The sequence below is a fragment of the Miniopterus schreibersii genome (genome assembly GCF_964146895.1).
Source record: "Miniopterus schreibersii genome assembly, chromosome: 15".
Lineage (NCBI taxonomy): Eukaryota > Metazoa > Chordata > Mammalia > Chiroptera > Miniopteridae > Miniopterus > Miniopterus schreibersii.
This window is the reverse complement of record NC_138115.1, coordinates 50,893,657-50,910,164: the sequence shown is the minus strand read 5'-3', so window position 1 is coordinate 50,910,164 and position 16,508 is coordinate 50,893,657. Positions and strand designations below refer to the sequence as shown.

The 16,508-nt window shown below is 59.2% G+C and overlaps 4 protein-coding genes across 6 annotated transcripts; 3 read left to right on the top strand and 1 right to left on the bottom strand.

Moving 5' to 3' along the window:
* Nucleotides 1-191: 191 nt before the first annotated feature.
* Nucleotides 192-3,644, top strand: NAA80 (N-alpha-acetyltransferase 80, NatH catalytic subunit; the record flags this gene model as incomplete). The annotated part of the gene is made up of 3 exons (XM_081159496.1): nucleotides 192-329; nucleotides 396-491; nucleotides 2,585-3,644. 3 exons carry the CDS (start codon nucleotides 192-194, stop codon nucleotides 3,428-3,430), a joined length of 1,080 nt encoding a protein of 359 aa, XP_081015622.1. The 3' UTR covers nucleotides 3,431-3,644.
* On the top strand, nucleotides 352-6,384 carry HYAL3 (hyaluronidase 3). The gene is made up of 4 exons (XM_081160444.1): nucleotides 352-491; nucleotides 4,302-5,212; nucleotides 5,472-5,561; nucleotides 5,681-6,384. The coding sequence occupies exons 2-4, from the start codon at nucleotides 4,319-4,321 to the stop codon at nucleotides 5,954-5,956; spliced, it is 1,260 nt and encodes a 419-aa protein (XP_081016570.1). The 5' UTR covers nucleotides 352-491; nucleotides 4,302-4,318; the 3' UTR covers nucleotides 5,957-6,384.
* A 271-nt stretch (nucleotides 6,385-6,655) lies between these two features.
* IFRD2 (interferon related developmental regulator 2) lies at nucleotides 6,656-14,001 on the top strand. The gene is made up of 13 exons (XM_081160427.1): nucleotides 6,656-6,972; nucleotides 8,753-8,872; nucleotides 8,959-9,043; nucleotides 9,151-9,275; nucleotides 9,357-9,514; nucleotides 9,673-9,723; nucleotides 9,808-9,977; nucleotides 10,064-10,169; nucleotides 10,481-10,618; nucleotides 10,707-10,835; nucleotides 10,915-11,010; nucleotides 11,138-12,670; nucleotides 12,793-14,001. Exons 1-12 carry the CDS (start codon nucleotides 6,915-6,917, stop codon nucleotides 11,216-11,218), a joined length of 1,317 nt encoding a protein of 438 aa, XP_081016553.1. The 5' UTR covers nucleotides 6,656-6,914; the 3' UTR covers nucleotides 11,219-12,670; nucleotides 12,793-14,001.
* Nucleotides 11,290-15,358, bottom strand: LSMEM2 (leucine rich single-pass membrane protein 2; the record flags this gene model as incomplete). 3 transcript variants are annotated; one of them, XM_081160430.1, is made up of 5 exons in its annotated part: nucleotides 15,227-15,358; nucleotides 13,118-13,175; nucleotides 12,780-12,890; nucleotides 12,514-12,687; nucleotides 12,111-12,319 (listed from the first exon to the last, which is right to left on the bottom strand). In XM_081160430.1, the coding sequence occupies exons 3-5, from the start codon at nucleotides 12,883-12,885 to the stop codon at nucleotides 12,186-12,188; spliced, it is 414 nt and encodes a 137-aa protein (XP_081016556.1). In that variant the 5' UTR covers nucleotides 12,886-12,890; nucleotides 13,118-13,175; nucleotides 15,227-15,358. The 3 variants fall into 3 exon arrangements, with proteins under 3 accessions (XP_081016555.1, XP_081016556.1, XP_081016554.1); XM_081160429.1 differs by lacking the exon at nucleotides 13,118-13,175 and having other exon boundaries at nucleotides 11,290-12,319; nucleotides 15,227-15,346; XM_081160428.1 differs by lacking the exon at nucleotides 13,118-13,175 and having other exon boundaries at nucleotides 12,186-12,319; nucleotides 12,780-12,893; nucleotides 15,227-15,344.
* Between the last annotated feature and the right edge of the window lie 1,150 nt (nucleotides 15,359-16,508).

Genomic DNA, 16,508 nt, shown 5'->3' with positions numbered 1-16,508 from the left:
GGCGAAGCCAGGCTGAGCCCAGGGCGAGGCGGAAACGGAGGCAGCTGGAGGAAGGGCGTGCGCGGCCCGCGGGGCGCCGGCAGAGGGGCTCAGCGAGCCGAACTGAGGCGGGACCTCGGGGACGCGTGGAACCAGACGCTGGGCCTGGGGGCGTGGCCGGGGCGTGGCCTGGAGGGCGGGGCCAACGGCGGATGCCGCCGGCTTTGAGTCCGAGCCGTGACGCACAGGAAGCAGGGCGGGGCTCGGCGCCAGGGGGCGGGGCGGAGGCGGAGCCTGCGTCCGGTCCGTCGGAGGACGCACGGGCCGGGGGGCGTGGCCTGGACGACTTGGTCGACTGCTGCCCCAGCGGAGCGCCGCGGACGGCGACGGCTGCCGTGCGTCCGCCGCACCGGTAGGGGGCAGCGCGGACGCACGCAAGAGTCGCAGACGGAGCGAGAACGGGACCTGTGCAGAGCCGGGACGCCGAGCATCCTGGAGCCCCGCTTCAACATGTCAGTACCGCCCCCTCCCCACGCGCGGCGTGTCCATCCTCATTGTGCCCCCCTCCCCGTGCTTCTGTCCGCTCCTCCCCATAAGGTCGAGTGGCTCTGCTGCCCCGCGCGCTCTCCCCGTGTCTGTGGTTCCCTCCCAGAGCATGCCGAGCCACACCCACCCAGAGTCAGGTTCCCGAAGCCCCCCGCCCCCCAAACTCCACGGTGTGTGGCCCACTAGGAGGGAGAGGGAAACCGACGCACAGGAGGGGCAGTGCCGCCTCTCTGAGAACCCAGGAACCCCGCCCACAGTGGGTTGGGTTGGTACTGAAGGGGTTAAACCCGCGGGGAAGCCTGGGGTTTCTGGTCTAGAGGCAGACCTTGGGGCATCTTCCCTCCTGGTCACGGGGTGCGGCTGCTGCGGAGGTGGCTGATTGCAGGTGAGGGGCTTATAGCCTTCTGAGTGGAATAGGCGTGAGGGGAGGGGGGTCTACCAGTTACTGACCAGTGTGAAACTGGCCTCAAGCTCAGAGGGCCTTCCTGGACAGGTGGGGAAGGGAGCCAAGACGTCCCCTCTGGTGAGAAAGTGAGAATGGTGGGGACCAATGCCTCCCCACTCCCCACTGCCATAATTTTCCCCAGCATAGACCCTCCTGCAGCAGGGCTTGGGACAGGATGGGCAAACCATGGGGTTTGGGTGCAGGAGGTCTGGGCCCCCATCCTGGTGACGGTTGGAGGCCCTGTGGATGTAGGAAGGAAGCTATGGTCCTTATCTAGCTAGAGTGGCCATGAAACTCAGGCCAATGGGGAACCAGGCTTGCAGGAGCCACACTGCTGTGTGACTGTGAGCCAGGACCCTTGCTAGTGCTGCTGGGCCCCATCTGAGGGGACAGTTGGATCCAGGACCAGTCAAAGTGTCCTGAGAGAGAAGGAGATGTGATGAGGGAAGCAGAGGTTGGAGAGATGCTATTGCTGGCTTTGAAGATGAAGAGGGGGCCATGAGCCAAAGAAAACAGGTTGCCTCTAGAAGCTGGAAAAAGGCAAGGAAATGGATTTTTTCCTAGAGCCTCCAGAAGGAAGCAGCCCTCATACCCGTGACTTTAGCACAGTGAGACTCATTTCAGATTTCTGTCTTCCCAAACCATTAAGATAATAAATTTGTGTTCATGTAAGCACTAGAAAAAAAAACCAACACAAAAAAAACTTCCCTGAGCTGGGCGGTGTTGGGGAGAGGACCATGGGCTGTGTGTCCCAGGCAAGGAAAACCTTCCAGGGAGGGGAAAACAGCCTGATGGGTGAGTGAGTGGCACCCCAGGATCAGTTATGTGGTGGGCATGGCCCATGTGGTTCAAGATGGTGACCTGGAATTTAGGGGGGGGAGGGCAGAAGAGCTCCTGATAGCTGCGTTGCTTCTGAAAGGAGCCTTGCATGGGTTTAAGCAATGGCTTCACTGTGCCTGCTTTGCACGTTCTGTCTGATGGCCCACCAGTTGAGATGCTGTAGGGCTGGATCAAAGTCGTAGCCAGAGCAGGCTGGGGCCAGGGCTCCTGGGTTCTGCCCCAGCCTTTGGCTCTCAGCTTCCATCCAGTGTGGGCAGGACACCCTGAACCCATCCCCCCTGCTGTCAACCTGAGCGAGCTCCCCCAGGTATAGGTCGCCTCCAGTTCACCTGTGCTATCAAGTGAGTATGGGAACAAGGTGCAGCCCGCCACTCCCTTGTTCCAGGATGCATGGCTCCCCTAGCACTCTGTCAGCTCTTCCCTACCCCAACCCCATCCTCCCTCCTGGCACAGGCCAGCATGGCTGGTGTCCACAGGAGAAACACCCTGTGATCTGAGGAAATGCTACTTCCTGGAGACCTTGGCCTTAACCCCCAGCCTGGCACTGAGCTACCTGCAGCCCAGCAGGAGATGACCCTGGCTCCCAGCCTGACTCAGCTGAGCCTGGATCTTCCATGTAAGCCAGAGCTGACTCTGAGCCCTGGCCCAGCCATGCTGACCCCTACCCTAGACCCTACACACTGGATGGAGCTGATCCTGAGTACCAGCCCAGCTGAGCTGACTCTGGATCCTGCCTGCTAACTAGAGTTTACCCTGACATCCAACCTGGCCCAGCTGACCCAGGATCCTGCACACCAACCAGAGCTGACCCTGAGCAGCAGGCTAGCTGAGCTGACCCTGTTCTGCATGCCATCAGAGATGACCCTCATTCCTGGCTTGACTGAGCTGACCTTGGATCCCACACACCAGCCAGAGGAGACCCCAGCCCCCAGCCGGGCTGAGCTGACTCTCGAGCCTGTGCACTGCCGACCGGAGCTCCTGGACGCCTGTGCTGACCTCATCAACGAGCAGTGGCCCCGCAGCCGCGCCTCCCGCCTGCATTCACTGGGCCAGTCCTCAGACAATTTCCCCCTCTGCCTGATGCTGCTGAGCCCCCACCCCACACCCGGGAAAGCCCCCATTGTGGTGGGACATGCCCGCCTGTCACGAGTGCTAGACCGGCCCCAGAGCCTCCTAGTAGAGACAGTGGTGGTGGCCCGGGCCCTTAGGGGCCGTGGCTTTGGCCGCTGCCTCATGGAGGGCCTCGAGGTCTTTGCTCAGGCCCGGGGCTTCCGCCGGCTGCACCTCACCACTCATGACCAGCTGCCCTTCTATGCCCACCTGGGCTACCAGCTGGGTGAGCCTGTGCAGGGCCTGGTCTTCACCAGCCGACAACTGCCCGCCACTCTGCTCAGTGCCTTCCCCAGAGCTCCTTCCCTCCAGCCACCCTGCAAGGCCCCTAGCCTGACTGCCCAGGCTGCCCCAAGAGCCTCCAAAGGGCCATCACTGCCGCCACCCCCTCCCCTGCCTAAGCCCTTGACCACCTCACCTTCAGCAGGGCCCCCTCCACAAAGCCTGCTGGAGACACAATACTATGACCTGAGAGGATGCCCCATATTTTGGATGGAAAAGGACATCTGAAGGGCCACCTAGGGCAGGGCATTGTCTTTCTGGTTCAGTGGACTCCCCAGGACAGTCCCAGCCTCAGCCCACTGGCGATGCCTCAGCCCCTGGCACCTGGGGGCAGCTTTAGCCTGGGCAGTTTCCTGACTGCCAGTGGTACCAGGAGATGGCTCCCAGGCTGTGGCTCAGAGCTGCCAGTGTGGCTGAATAAATGCTTCTGTTGGGTGTGGCTATGACAGTTTATTTGTTGACCCCTACCCTCGCCTACCAGCCTCATCTTAGGTCCCCTATTCCTGCAGGATCCCCCAGATCCACCTTGGCCCTGGGGCCATCGATGGAAGGATGCCTGCCCTTTGCCCCTCCCACTCTGCCAAGCCCAAGAAAAAGGGTGTCTATTCCCTTCCACACTCACTCACTCATCACTATTCACTGAGCACCTACTGTATGTCAGGCCCCGGACCAGGCACAGGCAATGGGGAACTAGGCAGACAGATAGGATCTTGCCCCAAGCGGACAGATAGATAGGGAGACAAACGGGCATACAGTGGCCAGAACCACACTGGGACTGTGGGAACCCTGTGCCCTCACTCCACAGCAGAGACCTGAATGCTGAGTGGGAAAGGTGGGGGGCGAGTGTTCTTGGGGGAGGAAAGATGGGAGAAGAAAGAAAAGGACTGTGAGAGCCATGGGTCGGGGAGGTGTCAGGGATGGAAAACATGAGAGCGGAGCAGCCCAGGCCAGCTTAGGGTGTGGCTGCTCTGAGAGGCCTATGGGACCCCTGGGGGACCATGCTTTCCCCACTCCCCTGTGGGGAGGAGCTAGGGAAGTTTTCCCAGCTTTCCCTGCTATGTGGAATGTATGGACTAAGTTCACACCCTCTCTCCTGCAGGTTTCCATTCCTGGGGCATGACCATGCAGCTAGGAGAGGCCCTGGTGCTGGGGGTGGCCCTGTGTCTGGGGTGTGGCCAGCCCCTCCAGGGGGCCCCTGAACGCCCCTTCTCCGTGCTGTGGAACATACCCTCAGCACGCTGCAGGGGCCGCTTTGGTGTGCACCTGCCACTAGAGGCCCTGAGCATCACAGCCAACCGTGGACAGCATTTCCATGGGCAGAACATCACCATCTTCTACAAGAACCAGCTCGGCCTCTATCCCTACTTTGGGCCCAGGGGCACAGCTCACAATGGGGGCATCCCCCAGGCTGTGCTCCTTGACCGCCACCTGGAACGGGCTGCCTATCAGATCCATCGCAGCCTGATACCCGGCTTCACTGGCCTGGCAGTGCTGGACTGGGAGGAATGGTGTCCGCTCTGGGCTGGGAACTGGGGCTACCGCCGAGCCTATCGGGCAGCCTCATGGGCTTGGGCACAGCAGGTATTCCCCCACCTGGACCCCCAGGAGCAGCTCCGTAAGGCCCACACTGGCTTTGAACAAGCGGCCAGAGCACTGATGGAGGGCACACTGCGGCTGGGCCAGGCACTGCAGCCCCGTGGGCTCTGGGGCTTCTATCACTTCCCAGCCTGTGGCAATGGCTGGCACGGTATAGCTTCCAATTACACAGGCCACTGCCGTGCAGCCACCCTTGCCCGCAACAACCAACTGCATTGGCTCTGGGCTGCTTCCAGCGCCCTCTTCCCTAGCATCTACCTGCCACCCCGGCTGCCGCCTGCTCACTACCAGGCGTTTGTTCGATACCGCCTGGAGGAGGCCTTCCGTGTGGCCCGTGCTGGGCACCCACATCCCCTGCCTGTCCTGGCTTATGCCCGCCTCACACACAAGAGCTCTGGGAGGTTCCTGTCCCAGGTGAGTGAAAGCTGGAATCTAGTGGGGAGGCATGGCCCTGTCCTAGGAAGGCAAGGCCCAGCCTTTGGCGCCCTGATCTGAGGGGAGACATTCTCTCACTGGAGGGCCCGAGAAGCTACTCAGAGGCTCAGTGCCAAGGGGCCCTACTCTAGAGGTAGAATCAGATCATGGCGATGAGCCAGGAAGTTTCTGGAAGGTGAAGGTAGGCCTAGGTGGATTTGGCCAGCTCAGCCCTGGCTTAGCAGCTCTCTGCCTCCAGGATGACCTTGTGCAGACCATTGGTGTGAGCGCAGCACTGGGGGCAGCCGGCGTGGTGCTCTGGGGGGACCTGAGCATCTCCAGCTCTGAGGTGATCATATTGCCCCCTCCAGCCCGCCATGCAGCCCGTGTTGGGGGTCCAAGGGTGGGGGAGAGACCATGGCAGGGCCATGGAGCAGGCGCATTGATACATCTCTCCCCTTTCCTCAGGAGAAGTGCTGGCATCTCTATGACTACCTGGTGGACACCCTGGGCCCCTATGTAATTAACGTGACCAGGGCGGCCATAGCCTGCAGTAACCAGTGGTGTCATGGCCATGGGCGCTGTGCCCGGCGACACCCAGGACAACTGGAAGCCTTTCTACACCTGCAGCCAGATGGCAGCCCTGGAGCTTGGGAGTCCTTCCGCTGCCGCTGTTACCGGGGCTGGATGGGCCCCACCTGTCAGGAGCCCAGGCCTAAGCCTGGACCTGAAGAAACAGCATAAAGCCAGCAATCACCTGCCGTGACCCTCTTGTCCTTGCTGCCATTTCCTAGTCCTTGAGGATTCTGTCCCACTCTTGCTCTACTTAGCCAGTCCTCCTACACACACACCTCACTTCCCATGGGATCCCTGGGGAGTGGAAGGGGCCAGAAGAAAACATTTACACTATTTTAAAACAGGTGGCCCTCTGAGATCACCTGACCCCTCCTAAAAAGGAAGCAGTCCCAGGGAGAGAGAGACAAGGTTCCAGATGGTTAGGGTTGCCAGCCCAGGGCCCTGTTCCTACACATCACCGGGTACATCGAGACATCGCAGGAAGGAGACCGACCCAAGGGCAGGTGGGCCTCAAGATCTTGACTAAGGTCTGTCCTTGCTAAACTGTTGTCTGTACTTTGCTTTCATCATGAAGTCACTTTATCTTTCACTGCCTGAGGTCTGGCCGTTCACCTTGTTGTCCCAAGCCCCGTGCCCATCCAGTCGCCAGTGTCCGGCTGCAAGTGCCCAGAGACGCGAGTCCGCGCGGTGCGCGGCTCAGCTTCAGAGCTAACGATCGTGCGCGTTGGCATGTGGCGGGGGTGCGGGGACACAGAGCATTGTGGGTGCATCGTCCAGCTAGAGCGTCGCGGGCTTAAGGGTCACGGGAGTAGACTACAATTCCCAAGGTGCTCTGCGGCCAGCGCGCATATGCGCGCACAGCCCCCTGGGAGTAGTAGTTTGGGCCGCGTGGCTGTGGGTCGGAACCCAACGCCAGGGACTCGCCTTCCCGGCGGCCCGTCTGGCAGGGCGGGGCGCTCCGACCGGTTTGGCCGGGCGGGGCGCCTAGCGAAGATGGTGGTGCGCGCGGCGTGTGGCTCCCGTCGCCTGCCCAAGTCTCAGCGCCGCACCCCGGCCGGCGCCTCGCTGGTCGGGAGCCCCAGTCCGCCGGGGCCCTGACCCCGCGCCCCTCGCGCCGACTCGCGGCATGCCCCGCGCCCGTAAAGGCAGCGCGCCCCGCAAGGGCGGCCAGCGCCGCAGAGGAGGTAAATGTGGGCGCGGGGCGCCTGATGAACGGCGAGCGGGGGGCCCTGCGCGGGGTCCCGTCGCGCCCCTGAGGGCCCGGGGCGGGAGCTCCTGCCTGGCCCAGCTCGGCGGCCGGCACGGGCCCCGGGAGACGGCGGCCACGTGCGCGCCCCACTCGAGCGCGCCGCTCGCGGGGCTGGAGCCCGCGCTCCCGACCCTGACGCGGTCGGCACCCCCCACCCCCCGGTCTCGGCTCACCCATCGCTCCTAAGCTCTAGTTGCCTGCTGTGTCGGCCAGACTGCAGGACAGAATAGAAAGCTCGTCCCCTCCCCAGCCCCGGGTCCTGTGTTGAGCTGGACTAGGAAGTTGGTGGGAGCCTGGGGGAGAACTGAGGGAGGGGGCGATGGGGAAGTTCCAGGATTTCGGCCTTGGAAGACCTGGCCCAGACCGTGGGTGGGCGCCCTCGAGCCCGCGGCAGCCCGGAGACGCTTATCAGCGTCGACCAGAAGGGTGTCCTGGTGTAGTAAACACATATGTTTACTTTGCAGAGATGAGGTGCCTGCTAGGCACCGCAGAGACCAGGCCGCCCCCCTAAATGGGGCTGGGGTGGGGGGACATCTGAGAGGGTCGTGATATTCCAGAAGGACTGGTTGTGGGGGGAAAGTTCACCAGTGGTGTGAGCCCCAGACTTAGGAACCAAGGAAGCCTCAAGGTTGGGGCTTCTGGGAGAGTCCTGAGAAGGGGCAGAAAAGGGAACCTTGGGGAGGGAACAGGCTGTGCAAAGGCCTGGCATCTGGAGGGACCCTGGCACAGTGAAGCTAATGAGGGAAGGCTGGGCTGCTTTGGCTGGTAGGGGAGCGAGGGAGGAGATGCGCCGAGGCCTGTGTGGGTGTTGAACTTTGACCGCATGCACGTGGAGCATGTAGTTCCTGAGAAGTAGGTCCAGCCTGGCGACCAGAACCCATTTAGGGCTCAGCCGTGGCCGCTGCCCTGGCCAAAGCAGAACCCACACACCGGAGCGTTCAGTTCTGCTGGGCCTGACGTTCCCCTGGGTTCACTTATTTTCAGGGGCTCCTGTAGTCAGGGGCCACTCCACCTTCTGCACTTCCCAGGGGCAGAAGGAACTTCTGTGTTCATCCGCCCAGGGCTGAAGGCCTGGGATGGACCAAGGGTAGCTCTCATAAGACAATATGCTTGAAGCCTGGGGCAGCCACCCACATCCAGTACGGACTGGGCTTCTGCCCCCAGGGCTGATGGGTCACCTGGTGAGCTTGTTGGTCCACAGAAGAGCTATGACTAGTAACTTATTTAGTCACTGTCTTCATGTGCCTTACCCAGAGGAAGTACTTTTGCAACTCTTTTGCAGAGAAACAGGCTTTGAAGGCTGGGCGCCTGGACTGGTTGTACCCCTGTTAAGCTGTGTAGCTGGGATTTGAACCCTGGGTCTTTCTGAATCTAATAAGTCCCTGAATCTTGCTCTAGCCATTTGGGGGCAGCGTCTAGGCTGGTGGCTGAGCTCCCCCAGGATCTGCCTAGGTATGCTCCCACTTCAGACTGGGCCACAGGCCTGTGTGGGGCCTTCTGCTGGTGCCGGATGCTGTCCGACCGGTAGACCTCATTCCCTTTCTCCTGCTTCCTGGCTCAGTGTTCTTTGCAACAGCCCCTTTTGCCTCCCGCCCTGCCTTGGCTTTCTCATCTCTGAGCAGGGCAGCATTCTGACCCGTGTCAGGAGGCGGGATGAGCACCCCGCCATCGCACATCAGTGGAGGCAAGCCAGTGCCCCGCTCTGTCCTCCTCAGGTGCTCAGAGCAGGGCCCAAGCCGACTCGGGTTCCAGCGAGGATGAGGCAGCCAGCGAGGCCCGCAGCACCGCCAGCGATTGCCCCAGCGTTCTTAGCACCACGGCAGAGGACAGCTTCGGTGAGAGTGCATGGGAGTTTGGCAGGGACTCATTGGGGGCTCCGTGGGCCGGGGCAAGAAGCAGGGCTAAGCAGGTGGCCTTGCAGGGGGTGATGCCATGGATGAGCAGAGCCAGCAGGAGGACCTTGAGGAGAAGTTGAAGGAGTATGTGGACTGCCTCACAGATAAGAGGTACCCCTGACTGCCAGCCAACCCCTACACCCATGTCCCTGCTCAACCCATGACAGATGTTACCCAGGTCGGGCTGGTCCACAAGACACCCTTTCTCTATCCCCTAGTGCCAAGACCCGGCAAGGTGCTCTTGAGAACTTGCGCCTGGCCCTGGCGTCCCGCCTACTCCCTGACTTCCTGCTGGAGCGCAGCCTTACACTGGCCGATGCCTTGGAAAAATGCCTCAAGAAAGGTTGGGTGTGGGGTGTGTGGGGGCCTGAAATGGCCAGGTCCTGACCCCTGTGCATTGGCTGACTGGAAAGCATCCCTGCAGGGAAGGGCGAGGAACAGGCCCTGGCCGCCGCAGTGCTAGGCCCACTCTGCGTGCAGCTGGGTCCTGGAGCCAAGAGTGAGGAGCTCTTCCACAGCCTGCAGCCCCTCCTGGTCTCCGTGCTCAGTGATGGCACAGCTAGCCCTTCGGCCCGGCTCCACGTGAGTGTTCCATGCTCCGCGACACCCTTCCCTCACACCATCCCTAAGCAGAGAGGTGATTCCCCCTGCCTCCAGGCTCCCCTACTCTGAGGGTGAGCCCGCATGGCTGGAACCAAGGCTCACTCTCTGACCGTTGCCTGGCTTTGTTCTCCCAACAGTGCGCTTCTGCTCTCGGCTTGGGCTGCTATGTGGCTGCCGCTGATGTCCAGGTAAGTGGCCTTTGGGCATAGATAGTAGAGCATCTTGGCCCTAGCTCTGCCCCTGAGCCACTCCCCTGCCTCCCTGTGCCCTAGGACCTGGTCTCTTGCCTCACCTGCTTGGAAGGTGTTTTTAGCCGGTCCTGTGGTGTGGGTGGCTCCATAGCCCCTGCCAGCCTGCATGGCCTGTTCTGTGCTACTCTGCAAGCCTGGGCATTGCTGCTCACCATCTGCCCCAGCACCCACATCAGCCACATCCTCAACAGGTAGAGGCAACTGCCCACTGGGTATGAGAGGGGAGCGGTGCAGAGGCCCCAGCCCACACACATAGCTCAGCTTGCCCCCTCCCCAGGCAGCTGCCCCGGCTACTCCAACTCTTGTCCAGTGAAACTGTGAACCTGCGGATTGCTGCTGGCGAGACCATCGCACTGCTTTTTGAGCTCGCCAGGGACCTTGAGGTGTGAGGGGCGAGGGTACCTGCTGACACCACGTGCCCACCTCAGGCTGGATGCAGGAGATGCCACAGAATACAGGGCAGCCTTAGGTCATTGTAGAGTGGAAGTAGCCCCAGCACAGACTCAGGTGCCAGGGGCTGTGCTGGGGTCCCTGAGCAGAGTGGTCTGGTCGAGATGGGGGCCAAGAAGGGATTCAGGGGGGCCAGGGAGAGAAGAAAAGGACTCCTCAGTGAAAGGCAGGGTTTGGGCAACCCCATGTTGAGAGCCAGCAGAGCTCAGGCCCCTCTCACATGCCCTCCCTCGCCCTGCTGCAGGAGGACCTGATTTACGAGGACATGGACGCCCTCTGCGATGCTCTGCGCACTCTGGCCACTGACAGCAACAAGTACCGTGCCAAAGCTGACCGCCGGCGGCAGCGCTCCATTTTCCGAGCCGTGCTGCATTTTGTCGAGGTGCGTGGGAGGACGTGTGTGTCCTAGTGATAGCTCGTCCCCAGGCACAGCCACCAAGCCTAGTCTTACAGGTTCCTCTGCCCTGCAGGGTGGCGAGTGTGAGGAAGAGACAATCCGCTTTGGCCTTGAGGTGCTCTACGTGGACAGCTGGGCTCGGCGCCGAATCTACGCTGCCTTCAAGGATGTGCTGGGGTCGGGCATGCACCACCACCTTCAGGTGGGGAGGCTGGCAGGGAGGGGGCACCCAGCTTGTCTGCTTCACACTGGCCCGAGCTCACTGTTCCCTCTACCCCCAGAACAACGAGCTGCTCCGTGACATCTTCGGCTTGGGCCCCGTGCTGGTGCTGGATGCCACCGCCCTAAAGGCCTGCAAGATCTCACGATTTGAGAAGGTTTGTATCCTTGGGCACCTCTGTTTTCCCTTTGCTCCCGCTGCCTGGAGCTCTGCCGGGGTGAAGGAGAAGCCCTGGGCCTCCCCCTCCCCAGCTCCCCGGCTCATCGCTCTTTGCCCCACTCCAGCACCTGTACAACGCCGCTGCCTTCAAAGCTCGGACCAAGGCGCGCAGCCGCGTGCGGGATAAGCGGGCAGACATCCTCTGAGGCAGCACCACCCGAAGAGGCTGTCCACACCCTTGCCCATATTTTTAACAGAAGACAGCGCAACAGCTGGTCCCTGCCAGAAGTTGTTGCTTTATTTTTTTAATGACTAAACCAAAAACAGGCATTGGGGTGGGGGGCTGGAGGCCAGGCCACTTGGGATTCTGGCTCTTCGCCCCTGCGCTCTGCCTCACGGCCTTTTCCTACCCTGTCTCAGGTCAGGCCAGATGTGTACCTGTCCGGAGCTGTGGGGCAGCAGTAGGGGGCTGTCCCTTCCTTTCTTTCCTCTCTCAGGCCTTGTTCCCCTGGATGAACCATTTCCTTGAGGAGGGTGGGGATGCCATCTGGACAAATGTCACCACAAGTGGGGACGGGAGGCTACCTGGAATGGATTTGTGTGCTGATTTTTAAAGACTACTAGAGATAATTAAACTGAATGCTCAGCCTTCTGTGGCCCTGCTCCTGGGTATTTCTGCCTGTCCCCCCTGCCCATTCACCACCCCAGGCTTGGGCCCAGCTCCTTCCCAGCTCCACCTCACCTTTGCCCTCCAAGAGTCTCTCCCCAGATGTCCCTCCTACTCAGAGCTTGGACTGTCTTTTGAGAGCTGGACCCCCACTGGGAAGCTTGGCAAAGTTTGGGTGACTGGGGTGGGGGCAGCTATTTCTAGACTTCTGAACCTGCTGTCTGAGGGAGGCCAAAGCGTGCTGATAGGCTGCAGGAAGAGCCAGGAGGCTGGTATCACTTCCTCTGACCTTGGGCCACCCAAAGTGGGGCCTTGGCATCAGGAGGCTTGGCTAGGCCAGGGCTGAAGAAGCCAGGAGAGGCAGGCAGCTGTGGGGCCAGATCAGGTTCTTCTACAAAAACCTGACCAAGGAAGTAGTGTGGAGCAGCAGTGGGAGAGGAGAAACCTGCCAAGGGCCACTTTATTCCCCCCCCACACACACCCAGACTCCGGGTCCAAGCGGCATCTCAGCTGGGTTCTCGCGCCTCACTGGAGTTGAGCCTGCGCAGCTGGCTGAGGCTGGCCAGCCGGAGTTTGAGCAGTGTCTCCTCCTGCGCCTGCAGTGTGTACGCCATCATGCGTAGGGATTCACTCTGCAGCACTGTGGGCGGGCAGGAATGGGGGCTATTGGACCATGCACCACCCCACGACTCCCATCCAGCTCAGCATGCTGAGAACACCCACCCCACCCTTCACTGCCTCGGCCTCTGCAGTTGCTCCCTCCAACTGCACAGAAGGTCCTCCCAGCCCCACTTCCTTGCCCTTGATTCCTGCTGGCTTTCTGCGCCTCCATACCGCTCAGGTATACGGCCAGGATGGCAAGCCCCAGGCAGGTGAACACCAGCAGTGCCAGCAGCAGCAGGAAGCCCCCGCGGCCGGAGCCAGGCTGGCCACACAGCGACGGCGGCAAGATGCCCAGCAGCTCATCCCACGGCTGTGCCTCCTCGGCCAGGTAGGGGCACAGCAAGCCTGGGGGGCAAATGGGTGGAGCATCAGGAAGACAGTGGATGCGCTCGCTCTCCTTTCCCAATACTTGAGTCCCTGTCCCCTGCCCCCCTTACCTCCGCTGTGTAGGTCGCTGATGGACTCCACCCGGTGCAGGCGGACCTCCTGCACATGGTTGGGGGCCAGTGATGCCCTGTTCCTCGGGCTCGGCATTGGTGCCATGGTGTCTGCTGGGGCAGCATAGGTAGGGTTGGTTCAACCAGTGGGTCACTCCCTTCTCCTGGGTGGCTTTCAGAGGCAGCATGTGCTCAGCAAAGATGGGGTAGGACAAAGGGACATGGGGCTCTCAATCCCCTAAATTCAACTTAGGAATGATCCTTGATTTTGGAGCCAGGGCGACCCCAGAACCCCATAGGCCTGATTTACCCACAGTAACGGGGATGCACTTGCTCACGTTTTGTTTCCTTCCAAGCGCTCCAGGGACTTTCAGGTATTCCTCTGCTTGCTCATTTCTAGAGAGGAGTTTATCAGCCTTGGAGGAATAATCCCACAGCGCATGAAGTTCATTCCTGCCTCTTCTGCTCTCAGTTTTCCTTGCAGGCCCTGGGAGTTCCCCATCAGGCCAGAGCCTGGTGACCTGGTCCCCAGCAGAAGCAGCGCCATGCTAGCCAGCGGCGCCTTTCCCTCCTGGCCTTGGCTGTGTTCTCAAATGTACTCAGTGTGATTCTGCTGTACTGCTTCGAGCCCTGCTGTTTTCACTCAGAATCACAGTGGGAGACCTGCCTGTGTTACCAGACTGTTTCTCGGCCCTCTGAGGTCTTCCTCAGGCATCCCTCTGAGGCTGCCTGGGCATTTAGGTTGTTCCATTTCCCCCTTGGAAATTAACAACGCCTAGAAAAAGACATATATTGAGGACGGAGACTTCTCTCAGTTTCCCGATAGTTAATCAGGACAGATTCTGAGAAGCAGAGTTAATGGATCCAAAAGCAGGGACTTTTTAAAACTCTTCAAATGGTCCAGAATGGCTGCCCACAGCCCCCAGAAGGATACACCACCTCCACTCTTAGGCATCTCCACTGAAAAAAAATTTATACATACATGTGTACACGTATTTGCTGAGAGATGAAAAAAGGCCTTTTTTGACCCATTTGGTTGGGTCTCTGCTTGGGGGCCTGATATGTATGTGGCTTCCTAAGTATCCACTCCCAGCCTCTGCCCAGTTAGTCACTGGGATCTGTGTACTTTTCCTGAATTTTAATTATTTTTTGATCTATCGAAATAGTAATTTTGTGATTTCTAAAAGTCGTATTTTCTTTTGGTTGTTCTTTGTCTTGATTTTTTAAAAAAAATCTTAGCCCCTTAAGACCTCCAGATACCCAGCTGGAAGCTAGATCACACATTGGGGGGCACTGAAGGGTCATCTCTTGATAGGGGCCAGGGTGAGTGGGCTCTCTGGGTTTATCACTTTCTGAACAGTAACTCAACCTTCATGATTTGCCTAAAACTGACCTGTGACGTGCTCAAAAGTGAAACAAAAATAGGTGCTGCTAGTGTTCTGTCTGGGTGGTGTGTTGCAGGTCATATTAAACTCCTTTGCACTTGGCTGTACTTTTCCCACACTTTCTAAATTGAACTCAGATCTGTTTGCTACCAGGAAAAACACATAGTAAATCTCATTGTTAAGACCTCAAAAGGAGGTAACCTTCCCCCCCACCGCACAACAATGAGCTGGGTCACTCCCATCCAGTGTAAAAAAAACTTTTTTTGAATTAAATCTATTGGGGTGACATTGGTTAAGACGATTACATGTTTCAAGTGCACATTTCTATGATACATGATCTGTATATTGCATTGTATACCCATCACCCAAAGTCAAATCATCATCCATCGCCATATATTTGACCCCCCCTAAAATTTTGAAAATGTGATGGGGGAGTGCACTAGCTGAGCCAGGCTGGAGGCAAGGAGCAACTAGTCCTGCATCCCGGCCAGCAGCTGGACCTGAAGCTTCTTGGGTCCCTGCTCCGGCCCCTCTGAGTCTCCATACTTCTTGCATGTAGTGGAGCAGTTAGATGAGTGGTCATCAAAGTCTTAACAGTCAGACCCACCAAGGGACCCCAATCTAGCCACTTGGGGCCATTTAGGCCCAAAGTGGAAAAAGTCAGAAGCCTATTTACTTCCTGGGCCTTGTGCCCAAATGCTCCCTGCAACCACTGCCCACCCCCAATCCCAACTTCTTCCCTGAAGGAAGAGCTGAACTGGCCAGGCAGCTGCCCCACCCACACCCACTTGGCCACAGCCTATAGTTAACCCTCCCATGACTGGGTGGCTCCCCCAATCACTCCCTGCTGTCCCTAGCATGGGAATAGGGCAGGGCCTGAGGTGAGAGGTTCAAGGCATGGTGGGCCTTCCTCTGTGTACAGGGTGCAGGTCCCATTATTTGAGCTGGGACGTGGTGACTGACGAGTAACTAAAGAAGTGAGGTCAGTGGGACAGGGCAGGTTTCTCCCTGGTCCACAGGCTCATAATTCTGGGTCCTTGCCCTCCCTCCAACATCTCCTACCTTCTTGGGTCTCCTCAGGCATGATTTTGTGGGCAGTCAGGGGGCCCGATGTCAGCACCCAGTAGCAGGACAGGATGGAGGCAGCAGTAGCTCCTCTGAGAACCTGGGGAAGGCCTGGCTGCCTCCCAGCCTGGGCCTAAAATAGGCCTGAGCTCAGCCCACTGGGCTATATTTAGAGGGGGAGGGGCGGAGTGACCCACATGGGCCAGTATGGACTATTGACCTGGTGATGGAGCCCAGACAAGGGCACACCACCACTAGTGCATGTGCCTAGGGGCTCTCCTGGGGAACCCTGCCACTCCCGTATATACACGAGCCTGGAGCCTTGGTGTCTTCAGACAAGCTGCCGCAGGCACATCTCCAGCAATACCCACGTGGCAGCCAGGACATGCAAGGGGGCCCTGTGCATCTCCACTTCTCCACCCCCAAGACCCCTGCCCACAGCCGGATGGTCTCTCCAAGCAAATGTGGAATAAGCACCCACCACTGTGTGGCCTGTGGCCTGCTGGCATCGGACTGAGGGTGATGGACAACCGGAGCCCAGTGCCACAAGGGCTCAGAGAACCCTAAAAGGGGGGCAGATATCCCATACATGCAGGCACCCATGCTGGTCAGTGGGAGGACCCAGCTTGAAGACTGGTACTTCTGTTACTGAGCCCACAGGCTTGTGTAAAGGACTGCCCCGTCTGGCCTGTTTTCTCATCCGTAAGTGGGAATAACTGGTTCCTCCCTGCCGTAGTACACACGAGATTGGAAACACATGTTTGGAGCACTTGGCACAATGCAGTTGACCCTCCTTTTCACAAGAGCACACAGGTCACACGAGGTTGAGTGGGGACGCAGGGCACCACACCCTCGGACAGAGAAAGTGGTCCAGCTTAGGGCCACCCTCTGCTGTTAGATCCCTGTGTCACTCCTTCCCAAATGGGACAAAGCAGTACAGTGGGGCTCTGCCTAAAACATCCCACACCCGTCACCCCACTGTATTACACTGGCCTCGACCTTTCTGACAGCAAGCTTGTGCCCACCTCAGGCCTTTGCACTGGCCCTTCCCTCCTGGAATGTTCTGTCCCCAGATACTCCCATGACTGGTTCCTTGTCATTTAGCTCGTGTCACCCCCTTAGTGAGGCCTTCTGCTCACATGCTTTTCCATATCACCCAATTTTACTTTCTTCATAGCACTTAGCCCAGAAATGATATCATTTAGGACCTATTGTGCGTGTATCTCCACAGGCCCCATATGACCCACTCAGTCGCCTGGTAACCACCTTGCCTCCTCAG

What these genes read in the sequence shown, in the direction of transcription:
- HYAL3 (XM_081160444.1), top strand. Translation starts at nt 4,319, where the DNA reads ATGACCATGCAGCTAGGAGAGGCCCTGGTGCTGGGGGTGGCCCTGTGT. An exon ending in CTGGGAGGTTCCTGTCCCAG is followed by an intron (nt 5,213 to 5,471) that starts GTGAGTGAAAGC and finishes CTCTGCCTCCAG; the next exon opens with GATGACCTTGTGCAGACCAT. An exon ending in TGAGCATCTCCAGCTCTGAG is followed by an intron (nt 5,562 to 5,680) that starts GTGATCATATTG and finishes CCCTTTCCTCAG; the next exon opens with GAGAAGTGCTGGCATCTCTA.
- IFRD2 (XM_081160427.1), top strand. Translation starts at nt 6,915, where the DNA reads ATGCCCCGCGCCCGTAAAGGCAGCGCGCCCCGCAAGGGCGGCCAGCGC. An exon ending in CACGGCAGAGGACAGCTTCG is followed by an intron (nt 8,873 to 8,958) that starts GTGAGAGTGCAT and finishes GTGGCCTTGCAG; the next exon opens with GGGGTGATGCCATGGATGAG. An exon ending in GCATGCACCACCACCTTCAG is followed by an intron (nt 10,836 to 10,914) that starts GTGGGGAGGCTG and finishes CTCTACCCCCAG; the next exon opens with AACAACGAGCTGCTCCGTGA.